The sequence below is a fragment of the Triticum dicoccoides genome, chromosome 4A, assembly GCF_002162155.2.
Source record: "Triticum dicoccoides isolate Atlit2015 ecotype Zavitan chromosome 4A, WEW_v2.0, whole genome shotgun sequence".
NCBI classification, from domain to species: domain Eukaryota; kingdom Viridiplantae; phylum Streptophyta; class Magnoliopsida; order Poales; family Poaceae; genus Triticum; species Triticum dicoccoides.
This window is the reverse complement of record NC_041386.1, coordinates 12341601-12362199: the sequence shown is the minus strand read 5'-3', so window position 1 is coordinate 12362199 and position 20599 is coordinate 12341601. Positions and strand designations below refer to the sequence as shown.

Here is a 20599-nt window from a genome sequence, read left to right as displayed (position 1 = left end):
ACGTTAATCTCTTCGCATAGGTGAACTAGGACGTGCGTCATGATGTTGAAGAAGGATGGTGGGAACACCAACTCGAAACTGACAAGACATTGCACCAAATCATTCTCTAACCTTTGTACGATTTCTAGATCGATTACCTTCTGAGAGATTGCATTGAGGAATGCAAATAGCTTCACAATGGCTAATCGTACATTTTCCGGTAGAAGCCCCCTCAATGCAACCGGAAGCAGTTGCGTCATAATCACGTGGCAGTCATGAGACTTTAGGTTCTGGAACTTTTTCTCTGCCATGTTTATTATTCCCTTTATATTCGACAAGAAGCCAGACGGTACCTTAATACTGAGCAGGCATTCAAAGAAGGTTTCCTTCTCTTCTTTGGTAAGAGCGTAGCTTGCATGACCCTGATGTATGCCGTATTTTCCGTGCATACGTTGCTGGTCCTCCCATGCCTCAGGTGTATCTTTTATCTTCCCATACACGCGCAAGAACCCAAGCAGGGTCACACAAAGATTCTTCGTCACGTGCATCACGTCGATTGCGGAGCAGACCTCTAGGTCTTTCCAATAAGGCAGGTCCCAAAATATAGATTTTTTCTTCCACATGGGTGCGCGTCCGTCAGCGTCATTCGGAACAGGTTGTCCACCAGGACCCTTTCCAAAGACCACCTTCAAATCCTTGACCATATCATGTACATCAGCACCAGTACGGTGGCGAGGCTTCGTCCGGTGATCTGCCTCACCTTTGAAATGCTTGCCTTTCTTTCTTACGGGATGTCTGCTCGGAAGAAATCGACGATGTCCCAGGTACACATTCTTCTTACAATTAGCCAAATATATACTGTCGGTATCGTCCAAACAGTGCGTGCATGCGCGGTATCCCTTGTTTGTCTGTCCTGAAAGGTTACTGAGAGTAGGTCAATCATTGATGGTCACGAACAGCAACGCCTTTAGGTCAAATTCCTCCCCCATGTGCTCATCCCACGCACGTACACCTGTTCCATTCCACAGTTGTAAGAGTTCTTCAACTAATGGCCTTAGGTACACATCAATGTCGTTGCCGGGTTGCTTAGGGCCTTGGATGAGCACTGGCATCATAATGAACTTCCGCGTCATGCACAACCAAGGAGGAAGGTTATACAAACATAGAGTCACAGGCCAGGTGCTATGGTTGCTGCTCTGCTCCCCAAAAGGATTAATGTCATCTGCGCTTAGACCAAACCATACGTTCCTTGCGCCATCTGCAAACTCCTTCCCGTACTTTCTTTCGATTTTTCTCCACTGTGACCCGTCAGCGGGTACTCTCAACTTTCCGTCTTTCTTACGGTCTTCTCTGTGCCATCGCATCACCTTGGCATGCTCTTTGTTTTGGAACAAACGTTTCAACCGTGGTATTATAGGAGCATACCACATCACCTTGGCAGGAATCTTCTTCCTGGGGCGCTCGCCCTCGACATCACCAGGGTCATCACGGCTAATCTTATAGCGTAATGCACCGCATACCGGGCAAGCGTTCAAATCCTCGTACTCACCGTGGTAGAGGATGCAATCATTAGGGCATGCATGTATCTTCTGCACCTCTAACCCTAGAGGGCAGACAACCTTCTTTGCTTCGTATGTACTCTCGGGCAATTTGTTGTCCTTTGGAAGCACATTCTTTATCATTACCAGCAACTTTCCAAATCCCTTGTCAGATACACCATTCTCTGCCTTCCATTGTAGCAATTCCAGTGTGGTGCCCAGCTTTTTCTTATCACCTACGCAATTCGGGTACAACAATTTTTTGTGATCCTCTAACATGCTCTGCAACTTCTTCTCCAAATCACTTGCGCAATTTCTCTTTGCATCGGCAATGGCCCGACCTAGATCATCAACGGGCTCATCCGATGCCTCTTCTTCAGCTTCTTCCTGCATTGCCGGCTCAGCTTCTTCCCGCATTATCGGCTCAGCTTCTTCCCTCATTGTTGTATCATCGTATTCAGGGAACCCATGGCCAGGATAGCTGTCGTCGTCCTCTTCTTCTTCATTGTCTTCCATCATAACCCCTCTTTCTCCGTGCTTGGTCCAAACATTATAATGGGGCATGAAACCGGACTCAAACAGGTGGACGTGAATGGTTCTTGATGTAGAGTAATTGTGACCATTCTTACAGCCAGCACTGGACAAGGCATAAAACCATCCGCCCGCTTGTTTGCCTCAGCCGCGAGCAGAAAAGTATGCACGCCATTAATGAACTCGTGAGAGCATCGGTCATCGTACATCCATTGCCGGCTCATCTTCAATACACAACACCGAAAACACCAAATTAATACAATACATAAAGTTCATACAACACTTAAATGCAACAAACAAATAACTCTCTAGCTAAAAAATTTAAATGCAACAACAAATGCGATCAAGATCGCAACTAAGGTAACAATTGATCCAACAACATAATGATACCAAGCCTCACTATGAATGGCATATTTTCTAATCTTTCTAATCTTCAAGCGCATTTTCTCCATCTTAATCTTGTGATCATCGACGACATCGGCAACATGCAACTCCAATTCCAGCTTCTCCCCCTCAATTCTTTTCAATTTTCTTTCAAATCCTCGTTTTCTCTTTCAACTAAATTTAACCTCTCGACAATAGGGTCGGTTGGAATTTCCGGTTCAACTACCTCCTACATACAAATATCTATGTCAGCTTGATGGGCATAATTTTTCATAAACATGAAATGCAACAAATAGTTTTAAAAGAGAATATACCACATCCGAATCATAACAAGGGCGAGGGCCGATGGGGACGGATATCAAAACCATGGCACTATGTATAACAAACAACGTACGGGTAAGATAATTATACGAGTAACTATATATCCAAATCACACAAACATCAATTTTTTTATAAAATTTCATGAACAAGAGGCTCACCACAAGGTGGTGCCGGCAACGGGACGGTGCGGGCGATCGACGGTGGTTACGACGGAGATTTAGAAGGCACTAAGTAAAACACACCTACATATGCAAACTAAGTGTTATTTTGAGCTCAATTTGCATATAAATCAAATACTACCACATATAATTCCTCCCAAATTACTAAAACCCACAATTAATCACTATATAAACCAATGCAAGAGCTAATCTAGCAATGAGAGATGAAAGGACAAAGTTGCTAACCTTTGTGATCATTTGAATGGATGGGGGCCTGCAAATCTTGACAAATTTGGGGCAAATTTTGTGATGAACTCGAGAGGAAGAAGGGAAGAACAGAGGAGAGAGAGAGGGGAAAGGGGGGGGGGAACAGAGTGCTGGTGGACGAAGGGTTTATATAGGACGACCTTTAGTACCGGTTCGTGGCACAAACCGGTACTAAAGGTGCTGGAGGGGCCCCACTCTGACAACATCCTGCCACCACTCTCATTAGTACTGGTTCGTGGCATGAACAGGTGCTAAAGGTTCGCCACGAATCGGTAATAAAGAGCTCCTCCCGCCTAGCCATTGGAACCGGCACTAATGGACACATTAGTGTCGGTTCTGTTACAAACCGGAACTAATGTGTCTCACATTTAACCCTTTTTCTACTAGTGTATACTAAGCCGCCACTAAAAGGCTAACACGCGCATAAACTATAAATGAAAATGAGAGAAACAAACAATACATCTTACATGGGGAAGACCCCACCCAGCAACCACCTGAGACGGATAAACTAGAGCATTCCACAACAAAAATCGTTATCAACCAGGACATGCTTTTGGTTTTTTCTGTCATGTCAGCATCCTTCGTTGCCTTCAATTCATCATTTTATATGTGCCCCGTCATTTGTTAGCGTAAGATGAACCCCAACCTCTCCATTGCCATCATCATGTTGCGCTAGCGCCTCTCATTGATGAGCGGTTGCTCCCAAGTATAGTTCTCCCGTTCATCTTCGGTTCAAGGACCTGCACAATAATTCATAAAAGGAGCAAGCATAGAAGATATATTCAGTGGATGACCTAATCACCTTGAACTCAAAACATGCCCTGTTCCCGAGCTTCCATATTTCCCAATATATCGCAACTGAACATACAATATGTAGATTATTACTTCCAGGAATGAAAATAGGAATCCACCAAACATATTGCGTAAAGGAACTGAGTCTAGTTTTCGCCCCCAAACATTTAGTGACAATACTCCAAACACATTTCGCCGTAGAACACCTAAAGAATAGATGCAAAATTCATTCATCTTCCTAGCAAAAGTGACACGGAGAGCCGCCACTCCACTTCATTTTAACCATGTTATCTTTTGTTGCAATGTCATTGTGCCAAATAAGCCACAACCATATCTTAATTTGTAACACTATTTTACCTTTGCATGAATGTTTAAAGGACCTGTCAGGACCAGCATCACATAAATTATTATAAACAGTTTTCACAAAAAAGAAGAAAACCAGTTTTGTTCCATTTCCGTCTAGGGATATCCTCATCCCGGCTCAGCTTGATTGTACTAAGAAAACTTCTCAAATCATTCAACTGCCTCATATGCCAATTGTTTAGCTATCTTCTAAAGGTCGTAGCACATCTAGTATCAACCATTTGACTAACATCTCGTTTGGCTCCCATCTAACAATTTTCTCTATTTCGTTACATATTGCATAGAGCTCATGGAAGATTGTCATAAAGGGTTGATCTTGTTGGAAATATGAGCAATTTACCGAATGATTTTATTAACAGAAATACTAGATAAAGCATGACTAATATAGTAGAGATAAAATAAGTCATGCGTTCTGACAGAGAGAAGGAAAATAGCTTCTGCATATATGAACCGTAGCTTATCATATCTATAGCAGACAGTAGAACTAGTTGCATATATGAGGTAGAACCTAACATATTTAGGGCAAGTACTAGTACGAGAAACTGTGGCAAGATATCTAACAGAAAGAAGAACACATACGGGAGAGCAGCAGCAGTAGCAATGGACTTGGGGTCGGTGTCCTCGCCAGCCATGTCATCGAGGAGGTTGTCGACGTCGGGGAAGAAGTCGTCGTCGGGAAAGTAGCCGTCAGAGTCCGGGGCGTCCGTGACGAAGGAGTCAGTCAGTAGTCGCGCAGAGCGCTCCCCAAAAACCTTATCACCCTTCTCCCGTACATGGCTCAAAGAGGTGCGGTTTCGGAGGCCTACTGTCTCGACCTGCGGCGCACGCCGCAAGCTGGGATGAGGAAGACAGCAGCAGCTCAGAGATTGGAACCGGTGGCGAGAGGAAGGAGAAGTTCTGGTGCGTCTCTCTGAGAGGAGCGACCTCCCTTTTATAGGCGCAAGAGAAGGAGGTGAGAGGCTGCGCCGGGAGCTGAAGGGAATGCGGGAGACGAAACGAACAGATAGCAGCCGAAGGGTGCAGCGTTCGTATTCAATATCCACTACAGCAAAAACTTTCCAGCTCCCGAGTGACCTTTCGTATACTCGTGGTGCGTGGCAAAAATTTAGACATCGGCTCGGCTCATTCCCGCAACCCGCGGTGTGGTGCGTCGTGACGAGACATGGCGGGCGGCGGAGGAGGAGCGCACGTGGATATCCCTCTTGTTCTCATGCTCGTACAAGTGGGGAAAGAGCCTTCCTTATAAGGAGCTCCAACTCCCACTAAACTAGCAATGTGGGACTAAACTTTAGTAGTATCCCTTGCCTTGCACAAATGGGCTAAGTGGACCTCTAGGATTTATTAGGAATTTCTGAAATAGTTATTGGGCTGCCCAAAATGGACTAAATTCCAGCAATCCCCCACCAGATCCCAGAGGCACACAGAAATTTGCCTTTGGTTCCAAAACACTGTTTTATATACTGGTACTGCAGTGGAGACTATTAAGTTGAACTTCCACCTAGAACTCTATTCTACACTAGTAAGCAACTTGAACAGTGGACTGGGCCTTGAACTGCAAGTTTTCTGCGAATCTAGCTTCACATAAAGCCTTGGCCGATACGTGGCTACCGTGGGTCTTCCCCGCGGGTGGAGCTTATGCGTCATACTCCGAGACCTTTCATGAGTTTACTAGAGAGAGCCCTACTCTCATAGATTGCGACGTTTAACAATCAGACTCATATAGGTGTGTTCTTCAAAAAATGTTCTGCAGGACAACATCTCTGCTTCAAAGAGCCACTTAGAACACATTAAGATATACATCAACCTGCCATGCAGATTAGGAGAGTATTGCATCTTTATGGAGTGGTATTTTAACAGTAAGGGTACTCTCCTCCCAGTTGACCAACAGCTTGTCTTCCACATCTAATTCACGGGATCTCCAATCACAAAGAATAGATTACCATTGTGAACAACTTATATTGTGGGTCTCATACCCATATCCCTCGATGCATTATCTATCACATTATGTGATAGACCCTTAGTAAAAGGATCTACCAGATTTTTAGACGTTTGGATATAATCCAATGCAATAACTCCGGAGTTTCTCATTTTTCTGACAGACTTTAACCTTCTCTGAACGTGTCTTGATGACTTCATGTTATCCTTTGAGTTTCTCACTTTCGTGATCACAGTTTGATTGTCGCAGTTCATAAGAATACCCGGTATGGGTTTCTCAACAACCGGCAAGTCATTCAAGAGCCGGCGAAGCCAATCTGCTTCGACCGTAGCTTTATCTAGTGCTGTGAGTTCTGCTTCCATTGTTGACCTTGTTAAGATGGTCTGCTTGCAAGACTTCCAAGAAACAGCGCCACCTCCATGAGTGAATACATAACCTCTCGTGGCCTTTATCTCATCAGCATCTAAGATCCAGTTTAAGTCACTATACCCTTCAAGCACCTTTGGGTGCCCGGTGTAGTGAATTTCATAATTTGCAGTGCCTTTCAAATAACGCAAAACTCTCTCTAGAGCTTTCCAATGCACATCTCCTGGTTTTGAGACAAACCGACTCAGTTTGCTAACAGCAAAAGAGATGTCAGGTCTTGTAGCACTTGCTAAGTACATAAGCGAGCCAATAATCTGAAAATATTTCAATTGATCTCTAGCAATTCTTTGATTCTTTCGAAGTAACACACTCGCATCATATGGTGTTGGAGAGGGCTTGCAGTCACTATAGCCAAAGCGACTCAAGATCTTTTCCACATAGTGAGATTGAAGCAATGTAATCCCAAAACAACAAGACTCCCTAATCACCGTCTCTCAACAACTTGATGTTCAGAATGACATCAGCCACTCCTAAATCCTTCATCTCAAAACAACAAGATAGGAAATCCTTGACCTCCTTAATAACATTCAGATTTGTTCCGAAAATCAGTATGTCATCAACATACAAGCACATGATAACTCCCTCGCCCCCACCATGGCGATAGTACACACTTTTGTCAGCTTCGTTCACAACAAAGCCTGCAGCTGTTAAAGTTCTTTCAAACTTCTCATGCCACTGTTTGGGTGCTTGCTTAAGTCCGTACAAAGACTTCAGCAATTTGCACACTTTCCCTTCCTGGCCATCTAGTACAAACCCATCTGGTTGTTCCATATAAATTTCCTCGTCCAACTCTCCATTTAGGAAAGCAGTCTTAACATCCATTTGATGAACGAGAAGACCATGCGAGGCAGCTAGTGAAAGTAGAACTCGAATAGTGGTCAGTCGAGCCACAGGTGAATAAGTATCAAAGAAGTCTTCACCTTCCTTTTGGGTATAACCCTTAGCCATGAGCCGAGCCTTGTACTTCTCAATAGTACCATCAGGCCTAAGCTTCTTCTTGAATACCCATTTGCATCCTATAGGTTTGCACCCATAAGGACTATCAGTTATCTCCCAGGTTTCATTCGCCAAGATGGAATCCATCTCGCTACGAACCGCTTCCTTCCAGTAGTCAGCATCTTCAGATGCATAGGCCTCTGAAATAGAACTGGGAGTGTCATCTATGAGATACACAAGAAAATCATCACCAAAGGACTTTGCAATCCTTTGTCTCTTGCTCCTAGTAGGAACTTCATTGTTCTCCTTCACAGGACTTTCAAAGTGTTCTATCGAAATGGCAGGTTTGGTAATTGTAACTGGTTCCTAATTCGATGAACTAGGCATCTCCTGATTAGATGAGGTAGCCATATCCTTCATGGGAAAGATATCTTCAAAGAAAGTTGCATCATTCAACTCCATGATCGTACCGACATGCATGTCAGGTACCTCAGATTTTACAACCAAGAATCTATAGCCAATGCTATGAAAAGCATATCCCAGGAAAACACAATCCACAGTCTTTGGTCCAAGCTTCCGCTTCTTTGAAATTGGAGCATTGACTTTCGCCAAACAACCCCATGTTCGCAGATAAGAGAGTTTTAACCTTTTCTTCTCCCATTCCTCGAATGGAGTTATCTCTTTGTTCTTTGTGGGGACTCGGTTCAGGACATGACATGTTGTCAATATCGCCTCCCCCCACCATGCCTTGGAGAGACCCGATGTATCTAACATGGCGTTAACCAAATTAGTTAGAGTAGGTTCTTTCTTTCGACCACCCCATTTGACTGAGGTGAGTAGGGAGGAGTCCTCTCATGGATTATACCATGTCCCGCACAAAAAGCATCAAACTCATTGGAAAAATACTCTCCACCACGGTCGGACCTAAGCCTCTTGATTTTTCGATCAAGTTGGTTTTCCACTTCAGCTTTATAGATCTTGAAAAAGTTCAAAGCCTCATCCTTAGATTTCAGAAGATACACACGGCAGTATCTAGTGGAGTCATCAATTAACGTCATGAAATATTTCTTTCCACCTTTTGTCAACACACCATTCATTTCACATAGATCTGAATGTATGAGCTCTAGTGGTGCAAGATTTCTTATTTCCGCAGTCGTGTGAGACTTACGAGGTTGCTTAGCTTGCACACACACTTGACACTTAGATCCCTTGACGGTGGTGAAACTAGGGATTAAGTTCAATTTCGCTAGTCGCGACATGCAACCAAAGTTAACATGACAAAGACGTGAATGCCACACATTGGATTCACTATTGTTGCAAATATGATTAACAACTTTATTATTGCAAACGTCTGATAAGGATAAACGAAACAAGCCTCCTGACTCATAGCCTTTACCAACAAAGGTTCCATACTTGGATATTACAAATTTATTCGACTCAAAGACAAGCTTGTAGCCATCTCTACACAGAAGAGATCCGCTAACAACATTTTTATTGACGGAGGGGACATAATGCACGTTCTTCAGCCGCATGATCTTCCTTGAAGTAAACTTCAGATCGACCGTGCCAACACCACGAACAGAAGCACTTGAACCGTTGCCCATCAGCACGGTTGAAGTCCCTGCGGTCTGATAAGACAAAAACATGGAAATATCACCGCATACATGCACATTAGCACCCGTGTCAATCAACCAGTCAGGAGAATGACACACTGAAAGAATAGTGGGAAATATACCATACCCAGCATCCTTCATGTCAGTGTCTCCAATGACAACATTAGCGGTCTTGCCGCCTTTCCCATGATGACGCTTGTCATAGCGATTAGGGCAACTAGGAGGCCAATGATCAGGATCCCCACACACATGACAAGCACCTTTCTTCTTGCCATTCTTCTTCTTGAAGTTCGTGTGTTGCACAGCCTTGTTCTTCCCATCAAACTTTGCTTTTTCATCAAACTTGCCCTTGTTCTTGAACTTGTGGGGCTGGAAGTTATGCTTCTGTACCACATTGGCACTAGATCCTCCCTCAATACCTCGAGCACGTGTGTCCTTTGCTCTCACCTTTTCTTCCACATCAAGAGTGCCAATGAGATCCGGGACGGAAAACTCCTGCCTCTTATGCTTCAGCAAGGTAGCAAAGTTCCTCCATGAAGGAGGAAGCTTAGTGATGATACCTCCGGCAACAAACTTGTCCGGTAGCATACAACTGAAGTGCTCAAGTTCTCTAACAAATGACTGTATCTCATGAGCTTGCTCAACCACGGAGCGCTCTTCAGTCATCCTGTAATCATAGAATTGCTCCATGATGTACAGCTCAGTGCCAGCATCCGAGACCCCAAACTTGGCCTCGAGTGCATCCCACATATCTTTTCCATTATCAATTGACGCATAAGCATCAACTATATTCTCACCAAGAACACTCAAGAGAGCAGTCTTAAACAGAGTATCCATTTTCTGAAAAGCTTGTGCCTGTTGAGCATCAAGCTCTCCTTCAGGTTTGTCGAGAGTGGCGTCATAGCAGCTCATGGTTTGAAACCATAAGACTGCTCTCACGCGCCACCTCTTATAGTGGATACCCTCAAACATAGGAGGTCTCATGGAAGCAGCAAAACCACTCGGGGTAAATTGCCTATAATAAGGTTTTTGGATTGTTGGAAATATGAGCAATTTACTGAATGATTTTATTAACAGAAATACTAGATAAAGCATGACTAATATAGTAGAGATAAAATAATTCATGCGTTCTGACAGAGAGAAGGAAAATAGCTTCTGCATATATGAACCGTAGCTTATCATATCTATAGCAGACAGTAGAACTAGTTGCATATATGAGGTAGAACCTAACATATTTAGGGCAAGTACTAGTACGAGAAACTGTGGCAGGATATCTAACAGAAAGAAGAACACATACGGGACAGCAGTAACAGTAGCACTGGACTTAGGGTCGGTGTCCTCGCCAGCCATGTCGTCGAGGAGGTTGTCGACATCGGGGAAGAAGTCGTCGTCGGGTAAGTAGCCGTCGGAGTCCGGGGCGTCCGTGACGAAGGAGTCAGTCAGTAGTCGCGCAGAGCGCTCCCCAAAAACCTTATCACCCTTCTCCCGTACAGGACTCAAAGAGGTGCGGTTTCGGAGGCCTACTGTCCCGACCTGCGGTGCACGCCGCAAGCCGGGATGAGGAAGACAGCAGCAGCTCAGAGATTGGAACCGGTGGCGAGAGAAAGGAGAAGTTCTGGTGCGTCTCTCTGAGAGGACCGACCTCCCTTTTATAGGCGCAAGAGAAGGAGGCGAGAGGCTGCGCCAGGAGCTTAGATGAAATGAACAGACAACAGCCGAAGGGTGCAGCGTTCGTATTCAATATCCACTACAGCAAAAACTTTCCAGCTCTAGACATCGGCTCGGCTCATTCCCGCAACCCGCGGCGCGGCGCGTCGTGGCGTGGCGAGGTGGGCGGCGAAGGAGGAGCGCGCGTGGATATCCCTCTTGTTCTCATGCTCGTACAAGTGGGGAAAGAACCTCCCTTATAAGGAGCTCCAACTCCCACTAAACTAGTAATGTGGGACTAAACTTTAGTAGTATCCCTTGCCTTGCACAAATGGGCTAAGTGGGCCTCTAGGATTTATTAGGAATTTCTGAAATAGTTATTGGGCTGCCCAAAATGAACTAAATTCCAGCAGATCTCCACATCAGCAATCATTCCAAATTTCAGTTTGCTCAACAATGACGATGTCTCCGATGTTACACGTTTCGGGAGAATGAAGAAGGTCGGTCCCAAGGAAATTTGATGTACTACTCTATCCGTTCTTTTTTATAAGACGTTTTAGGAGGACGAGGTGTTGACCCGTTGGCTAGGCAGTTAGGGTTGCAGCCAGCCCACCTGAGTTTGAGTCATGGCTCGGACGCGTGGTGCTCGCGGAGTTTCTTCTATAAAAAAATGCCAACGAGGGTTAGTCCTTGGATTGGTCTCATATTTTTTTATAAAATGTTTCAGACAACTGGCATTAAGAGCAACTTCAATGGGGCGACCCAAACGGACGGCGCATTTGTCCGCTTTTTGTCCGTTTGGGTCGGCCGCCCGCCCGGCGTCCGCCCAGTTTTGCATTTGGGTCGGCAATGCGCCCAACGCGCCAACCCATTTCATGTCCGCGCTTCCTCGTGTCACCGGACGACGAGCCACCGACCACCGAGATGGCGTTGAGGTCGATGGGCGCGGGCGTGGAAGGCGCGACCACGCTCACGTCGGGTGAGCACTCCCCGGAGAGGCGGGAGGCCTGCGAGTAGACGTGGAAGCCGGGGACTGGGTTGCAAGCCGACGCGCGGGGTGAGTCGGGCATCACCATCCGAGGAAACGCCGACGAGCCGGTGCTGGCCGCGGCGACGGCGGCTTAGAGGACGCTGTGCTGGCTAGGGTTTACCCCTAGCATGTAGAGCGCCTCCCTCGTTGCCGCGGTGACGCGGGCATTGGTGAACTCTTGCTGCGCGGCGGCGACGGCGACGACCTGCGCGGCGGCCTCATCCCTCGCGTCCGCGGGGTGCCTCCGGCCATTCCTCTTGGCCGACTCCCTTGCCCGTTGTTCGGGCGTCAGCGCCTTCTTCGGCTTGGTCGCGGCGGCGGTCTTGCGCGGGGCACGAGGCTTGCCTTTCCCGGAGGGGGCGATGACGTCGGACGAGGCGAGGCCGGCGGCGGCGTCGAGGTCGAGGTCGATGTCGTCCTCCATGGCTGATTGGGGGGCGGGGGCGCGCGGGGACGAGAGCGTTTTTGGAGAAAATGAAGGGAAATGATGGTGCCTGCCACCGACCGGCGTGCCCGAAAAAAGGAGTAGGCGCGCGCGCGTCCGTCTCGTGTCCGCGCCGACGCAAATCCGGCTTAAAATTGGGCATGGAATGGGTCGCCCGCGGACGAAAAACGGACGCGCGTCCGTTTGAGTCGACGTGTTGGGCCACTATTTTTGTCCACGCCGACCCAAACTACGTGGGCGGACGAAATGAGTCGTCCCATTGAAATTGCTCTAAACTGTTTTGACGCTGTGTGGAATATCTACAATATCTTACAAAAGTGATCAGAGGAAGCAGTAATTTTCTTTATTAAGGGTGTTTGTACTGCTATGTTTGGTTAACAGACATGACTACATGAGTGTTCTTTTTTGGGGGAAAAACAACCAGTACAGGGCACTTCACTTGTTAACTCAACTTTGCTACAGAGGGTGGGGGAATTTCGGCTGTGGTACAGCCACATTCTTCCACATGGAGCGAACAGAACAGTTGAACACACCCACGCAGGCTCCCGGCAGACGGACGGATGACGCGCAGCCAGACGAGGCCCGCCGCGATGCCACCGACGTCCACCTCGCCGGGGGACCTGGTGGCGCTCTCCGCCCGGTGCTCCACGAAGCGCGACCTCCGCCTCCTCCACGGCGCCCTCCTGCGCCGCCGCCGCCTCCTCCCCGCCGCGGACGCCGTCGCGGCGCTCGCCAAGCTGCTCCGGTTCGCCGCCGTCTCCCCCGCCGGCGACCTCCGCCAAGCCGCCGCGATGCTCTCCACCCACCTCCCCTTCATCACCTCGGCCTCCACCCACCCCGCCTTCTTCTACAACACCCTCATGCGCGGCCTCGCCGCCTCCGCCTCGCCCGGCGACGCCATCGGGCTCTTCGCCGCGATGCGCCGCACGGGCGCCGCGCCCGACGCCTTCACCTTCACCTTCCTCCTCAAGTCCTGCTCCCGCTGCCCCTCGGGCCGGCGGTTGCCTTCCGACCTCCATGCCCAGGCGATCAGGCACGGCTGCCTCGGCGAGCTCGGCGCGCACGCGCACGTGCACAATGCGCTGCTTCACGCCTACGCGTGCCGGGCGTCCGTCGACGACGCGTGCAGGGTGTTTGAAGAAATTCCGGCTCGGGACGTGATCTCCTTCTCAGGGCTACTCACCGCGCATCTCAAAGCCAGTGATTTGGACGCCGCCCGCCTTGTGTTCGACCAGATGCCTCACCAGGATGTCGTTTCTTGGACTGCGATGATTTCAGCATATGCCAAGGCTTGCCGGCCGCAGGAGGCCTTGGCATTGTTTGATGCCATGCCGATGCAGCCAGACGAGGTGACCATGGTGAGTATTGTGTCCGCGTGCACCACACTAGGGGATCTTGCAACCGGGGAGCGTGTGCGGAGGCACATTGATTCCCTTGGTTTTGGATGGATGGTGCCACTTCGCAATGCACTTATGGACATGTACGCAAAGTGCGGGTGCCTCCCTGAAACACGAGCTTTGTTTGACAGGATGATGGTGAGGAGCTTGGCATCTTGGAACACGCTGATCTCGGCATATGCATTACATGGCGATCTGGACAACACGATTGCTGTGTTCCATCAGATGCTGGCAGAAGGGAACACTGTGAGGCCGGACGGTGTGACGCTTCTCGCGGTGCTTATGGCGTACGGATACAAAGGCCGTGTTGAGGAGGGGCGAGCCATGTTCAATGCGATGCAACGAGGCGACTATGGCAAAGTGGAACTCACAGTCGAGCACTATGGGTGTGTGGTGGACATGCTTGGTCGGGCAGGGAAACTCGAGGAGGCATACCAAATGATTAAGCGAATGCCAATTCCGAGCAATGCTGTGATCTGGGGCGCACTACTTGGTGCTTGTCGGACTCATGGGGATATTGACATGGCAGAGAGGGCTGTGCAGGAGTTAAGGAACCTAAACCCAGATGAGGGTGGTTACTACATTTTGCTCAGCGATATGTACACATCTGCTGGACGGATAGCTGAGGCCACAGAGATCAGACGTGCCATGAATGAGAAGGGGGTCCAGAAGACTACAGGCCGGAGCACTGCCTTTCTGCTTCAGCTGTAGTTTACCATTATCTGGCTATCCTTAAGATCACAATTCACAAGCATGTCATGCTAGCCAGATTCTCTTCACACCAGACAAGCCTATGGATTGGTCACATTTGTCTCGGTCTTCTTGCCAAGGTGTGATGATTGATATCCATGGTGTAAGGCTGCTGGCAACTAAGGCTCAGGTAATCAAAATACCTGAAAGACTAGTTGAGTTGAGTCAGGTGATGGTACATAGACAATGGCCACACCGAAGCCATTTTCAGTATGTATGCATGTTAAGTATAGCCTAGCTCACTTACATTATTATGTATTTATGTACCAGCCCATACTTGATGCTTACACAAAAAAGGGGCATTTGCAGTACTGGGCCTTGCAGGCCTGAACTTCTTTAAAACCAACCCCAACATCTTAGTCTTGACTACGAGGTGCACACTGTCATTAGGATTGCCTCTGGCATGGGTGAGAAACAAGTGCATATTTCGGAGACCAGTATCATCTTACCTTGTGCGGCTCACTAATAAATGTGGCTGCTAGAAAGCGATGAAATCACCGAATGAACTTCAAGTGATTATACCTTGTGGGGTCCAGCAATAGTTACTTTCACGAACTGCAAGTAAGTAGTGAATAGTATTTCCAAAAGTTCTTAAATTTGAACTCTTGCCCTGCTGGTTTTAGAGGGATCGCCAGCAACAATGTAAACTTTGTTTAGAGGAATAATGTGGTACACTACAATCATTTTCTGTTGAACTATTAGCAAGTGATAACTTTTCTTTGAATTAATTTGGTGGTTGTTGAACCATAAATTGACTGTTTTCTAGAATCCCATAAATTAACAGTTAAAGTCTACTAAGTTGCCCTAAGATTTTTATTTTAACATGTTCTGAGTATCCCTCACAGATATCATGTTGATTACATTTAACCATTCTCTATGTATGACTGGCAATTCCTTGTTCGCATCTTTGTTTTACAAGCTCGTCATGTTCTGGGAAGGGGATTTCTTCACTCTGGTCTCTGTGTGCTTAACATTTTGCATGTTTGATGGATGTTTACTCCTATTGTATAATACAGTTACCTAAATCCTTCTGTACTAGACTACCAGTGATGTAGATTTTTCATATTGAGGTTCAGAAAATTAACGGTGGTTAGCTACCTTGTGGAGGGTTGTTTTTGGAGGAAGAGAGGAGAAAGATGGACTGATCACCGCATACAGCCTGCTAGGTGGCACAACTGGGAGTCTGGGACAAACCTGACGATGAACATCACTATTTTTCTGAGTTGCGAGAGCCTTGACTGTAAGGTTATTCATCGTTTGATGCTTAATACATTGCATATGTCATGTTGACACTTAATATTGTCATTCATGAGAGGTGCGCTTGTGCAGGATCCAGCATGCTGAATCGAATGAATTGGTGCAAAGAATTGGCCAGTGACTAAGTTGCACTATTCCTTGAACAAACTTCTATTGGCTCGTGCATCAGGATTCAGGAGTCTATGGCTCATGTACAAGATGGGAACAAAAGGAACAGCTTCAGCATAGTATGCTATCTTAACTGCTATCTGCTCCACCAGATGAACTATTCTGAAGAATGTAGGCCACTGAAAAATTGAGCCTCTGTAACATAAGGAGTCTTGATGGAATGTAGAATTTGTTGTTTTCCCTCTTGTAATAGAATTGGTATGTCAATATAGCTTGCAAAACCTTTGTGTGTTCTTGATTTTTTGTTTTAGAGTTATTTATTTGAAATGACAATGGAGAAACATTTTATGGCTGTCAATGATGATTGTCTGGCTTAATAACATGCTGTGAAATATCGAGTACTCCTGATCATACATCAAGCAGCTCATAGAGCAAACAACTTCCCACAGGCTACACTCCCACTCTTCACTAAATAGCCTGCTACGCTGAGCAGCTGGTGCAAGCCTCCCAAGGATCTCAGAACTTTGCTATCTGGGCAGGAACCCGTGCTGCGCGACCGGGTCCTCAAACGCCATCATCTTCTCCCCTCGGGCGAACCCGTTGCGGTCGTAGCACGAGACCTCGGAGATGTCCAGCTCTATACACGCCTTGACGAGCTCCTCCCCGACCCTCCGAGCGGCCTCCTGTTTGCCAACAAAAAGAACAGCTCAAGTTCAGGAGATGCACCGCCTGGTTTTTGTTTCAGATGCGAATGCATTGCGAGTTGGACTGACGATGAAGGAAGGGGGATTACCACGGTGCTGCATGGAGGGTCGCCGCGGATTTCCTCCTGCAGGGTGCTGGCGTAGAAGAGGATCTTCTTGCCGTGGTCGTCGACGAGCATGGCGTAGAGCTGCCTGTTGGAGCAGAAGACGGACAGCCTGGGCTTGGTCGTAGTGCCATTGTACTGCAGCCAGAGAGAATTCCCTTCAGATTGCTGCCTTGCTGGTGGTGGTTGGAACTTGGAACACACAACCCAACCCTGAGGTGACCAGTACCGTACCTTTTTCTGCAGCCGGCGGTTCCTGACCTTGGCGTTCTCCTTCCGCGCGCCGTGCCTCGCCATGGCCTCGATCCTCGGGCACGCCCCGCGCCGGTGTGCCACCAAGCCTGCGCGCAGAAAGACAGAGAGGAAGCAGCGCATGACATCGGCAGCTAGGCCTGAGCCGGTGGAGAAAGGCACGGAGAGAAGCCGGGAGGCGTTATGACGGTGTGGCTCACCTGGGTGCCGTGGGAGAGGGACCTCGAAGCGGTGGCGCCTGAATGGCAGGGAGCTGGAGGTGGAGGGAGACGGCAATGGTGGCCGGCCGAGGGTGGCGTGAAGCAATGCCGTCGCCATGGCACGAGAGAGAGAGAGAGTCCAGGAGAGTAGGTTGGGCGGGGCAATACGTCGAACAGGTTCCGCGCGAGGTGGCGTTGCAGCCCGCCGGTCGCCGCCTCGCCGCGAGTACTGCCCTGCGCTGCCGCCGACGACCGTGGCTGCGAGGTCACCGTCAGCAAGAACACGACGACGCACGGCCTGTGCCCCGCTTGCCGCTTGTGCCGTCTCGCCGTCGGCCACCACGCCACGCCCGTCTCGCCCAATCCCACGTTCAGTGGCCAAAGTGACTTTTTTTTTGAGACAAAGCGGCCGAAGTCAGGTGATGCCGTTTTTTTAGGGGCCCGTTGTTTTGAGGGGAGTATACAGCAAGCAGACATTTACGAGGCCCAAGTTTAGGCGGGCCACGTGGCGGAGGCAGGGCCTTGGAGGAAAAGGCCCATCAGGCCGCGGCTGCACTTCGCACCCAACCAACGACCGTCTTTGTCTCAAAAAAAAAAACCAACGACCGTCAAGCAAGCGAGAGAAACCCCTTTTGTCTCAAAAAGAAAAAGCGAGAGAAACCCCTCAAAAAAAGAAGAAAAAAATAGCAAGCGAGAGAGAGAAGCCGCTAATCACGCCACCTACCAGCGGAAACCGCCAAAGCCTTTTGCTTTCGTCGGAGCCAAAAAAATCTAGCCGGTTTCCTCCGGTCTTATCTCGGAACCCTTGGATTCATCCGCGCTCCCACTTTCATTTAACAACCTTTCACCCATCAACAAAAAAAACAAACATTTTCACCCACACCGCCACGATGAGCGATCGACACCTGGTCCTTTCCTCCCGTCCGCAGCATCACTTTCGGCCCACCTGCGTCGGGTCGGATTGACCTCGCCTCCCTCCCTCCCTCCCCGGTGCTCCTTTCGTCCCTTTCTCCGCCCGTCCCTCTCCCGCTTTTCTTTTCCCTTCTCTCCCACGAGAGAGAGAAAAGTATACGTAGAAAAGATGCAGAAAGGGCCGACCAACGGGGTGGTCATCCGACGTGACCTCGTGCCACGGTACAGCCATGCAGTTTCTCTGGCGTCCCGGAGCCCCGGTTGCTTGCAAGCTCTCACGTCCTCTCGTTCTTCCACCTGTCAACCGCGGTTGCGCGCGGGTGGAAAAACGCCGGTGAGGACAATATTTTGTGCTTGTGCTAGCACTCCTGCGACGCACCCTTTCCTTCTCACAAGATAAATCTTGCACCCAAGGACCGACGTCAACGTTTGAAAAAATATATATTATGTATGTAGTCCACACTAGCAGCTACTCCCTCCGTTTCAAATTACTCGTCGTAGAAATGAATGTATCTAGAACTAAAATACATCTAGATACATCCATTTCTGTGACGAATAATTCAGAACGGAGTAATTCGGAACATGATACACACCAGGCTGATAACATTTAATAAAGAGATGGCTTGCTTTGGACGAGTGCCACTAGGATATGAGCACCCATGCCCCCACACGTGCGTGGGCCCGGCCCGCTCTGGTATTCGGTATTTAGATTTGTTTGATAGATATAGATATGGCAGCAACTTTTCAACCACAAAGAAGGTTCACTAGAGAAAGAGGGCGTAAAGTAAACAAGAGAACATCACCTCACCACACAAATATTGTGTAGTAGTAGTGAAGATGATAAAGGCAGAGAGGGATAGAGAACTTTCTAGAATAGAGAACTCGGTGACATGTACCCGTGTCTCTTGCTTGCTGGCTTTGACAAGATTTTGGACGAATATTCAGCACATAGGTTTTCATGTGAATTCTCTCTTATCTTATCTGAGCGTACTTCACCGTGTCGGACAAAGCTTTGTGCAAAAAAAATAATAAAACAAATCTGAGGCTTCTAAACATACGATGCTATTCATTCTTTCAGGCCATGAATTTTTCCTTTTCTTTACAGATGTCATTTTAAGGTATTTCATCATAAAAATTTAGACACGTATACATAACATCCTTGTTTATTTACACAATTTTTTCAGAATTTTTTTAATGATTTTTTTTAATTTTGAATTTTTCAAAAAAAATTGAGCTCCAGTGAGCTGGGTCACCAAACGTCCGTTCTCATGAAGATAGTACTATGAATGATATAGTTACAAAAGTAATAGTCAAATAAGCATCTTAATTGTGTTATTTGGTACGGAGTAGTAATTGTCTCTTATCTTATCTGATCGCACTTCACCATAATGGACAAATCTTTGTGGCTCCCTGCACACTATGTAGGATGTGGGAAGTTTATATAGAATCTCCAAAGAGGTTGAAAGTACTAGTATCCATGTATGTCATGATGATACCAATAACGGTGTAAAAGCAACTCTAGTAGAGTTGCTATATCAACATGATTGCTACAATAATCCTCTGTGTGTTTTTTGGGTAAAAAAGTTGGTTTACCAGATTTGGTATCCGCCACCTTGTTTTTGGAGGGCATTTCAAATCCAACCCACCTGCCCTCATATTTGGAGTCTAGGAAAGGCAATATAGCGCTCCCTTCGCCCACCAAAATTTTAGAGTTCAGAGACATTTCAGCTAGTGCACCCCCTTTCTTCATCGCCCACATCGACAAGCCATCGTCATTTGCTGCTACCTTCGCTCTCTGGACCGTCGCCATTCAACATAGCTCGCCTCCACTGACCCGTTCCCAACCCTACCACACGTCGCCATAGCCCGTCCAGTTAATACAATTCTAGCATGAATAATAAACATTTATCATGATATAAGGAAATAAATAATAACTTTATTATTGCCTCTAGGGCATATTTTCTTCAACGTCGCCATAGCCCGTCCTTGCTTCCTACCATTTGATCGACCACTGTCATGGCCGCACAAGGGAGCTCGATGCCAGCTTGTCTCTGCTGCCATTCCTCCCTTCCCCAGCTCACCGATGAGGCCAAATTTATGCGCCGACTGCCCGCCGTCGTCAACTCCATCTCCGGCGTCACCCATGCCACATCTCGCCCACTAGATCTCAATGTGTTTGACGACTTGCGCCAAGGTATACCTCCCCAAATTGTTTATGTTCACTGGTGTATCACCTCGCAGATTCATGTAGATGCATATGATTCACAATTTGTATAGGTGTCATCGGTGGTAGAAGAATTTTTACTCATCGCCATTTTTTCGGATGAGTCCAAGAATGATTTGTTGGATGCCGAGGAGGAGCAAATTTTGTTGATGGTTCCTCAATTGATAATGGGAAGAGGAGCAGATTCACCAGACAAGGTTTGTAATAATATTGTTAAATTATTCAGTTTTGCTAAACGCATCTAGATGTGCCCTAAGTAGTGCACATCTAAGTCATATACCATTAATTTTACATGAAGATTCGTGCAAATATTTTCTTTTGCCTT

General features: G+C 47.5%; 2 protein-coding genes across 7 annotated transcripts; one reads left to right on the top strand and one right to left on the bottom strand.

Moving 5' to 3' along the window:
• The first annotated feature begins 12862 nt into the window (after positions 1 to 12862).
• On the top strand, positions 12863 to 16236 carry LOC119284609 (pentatricopeptide repeat-containing protein At5g15300-like). 5 transcript variants are annotated; one of them, XM_037563752.1, is made up of 3 exons: positions 12863 to 14643; positions 15639 to 15758; positions 15843 to 16236. In XM_037563752.1, the coding sequence occupies exon 1, from the start codon at positions 12927 to 12929 to the stop codon at positions 14472 to 14474; it is 1548 nt and encodes a 515-aa protein (XP_037419649.1). In that variant the 5' UTR covers positions 12863 to 12926; the 3' UTR covers positions 14475 to 14643; positions 15639 to 15758; positions 15843 to 16236. The 5 variants fall into 5 exon arrangements, with proteins under 5 accessions (XP_037419649.1, XP_037419648.1, XP_037419647.1 ...); XM_037563751.1 differs by having other exon boundaries at positions 15621 to 15758; XM_037563750.1 differs by having other exon boundaries at positions 15590 to 15758.
• On the bottom strand, positions 16227 to 17561 carry LOC119284611 (50S ribosomal protein L18-like). 2 transcript variants are annotated; one of them, XM_037563754.1, is made up of 4 exons: positions 17139 to 17561; positions 16921 to 17027; positions 16675 to 16824; positions 16227 to 16561 (listed from the first exon to the last, which is right to left on the bottom strand). In XM_037563754.1, exons 1-4 carry the CDS (start codon positions 17254 to 17256, stop codon positions 16406 to 16408), a joined length of 531 nt encoding a protein of 176 aa, XP_037419651.1. In that variant the 5' UTR covers positions 17257 to 17561; the 3' UTR covers positions 16227 to 16405. The 2 variants fall into 2 exon arrangements, with proteins under 2 accessions (XP_037419651.1, XP_037419650.1); XM_037563753.1 differs by having other exon boundaries at positions 16231 to 16561; positions 16672 to 16824; positions 17139 to 17558.
• Positions 17562 to 20599: the final 3038 nt, after the last annotated feature.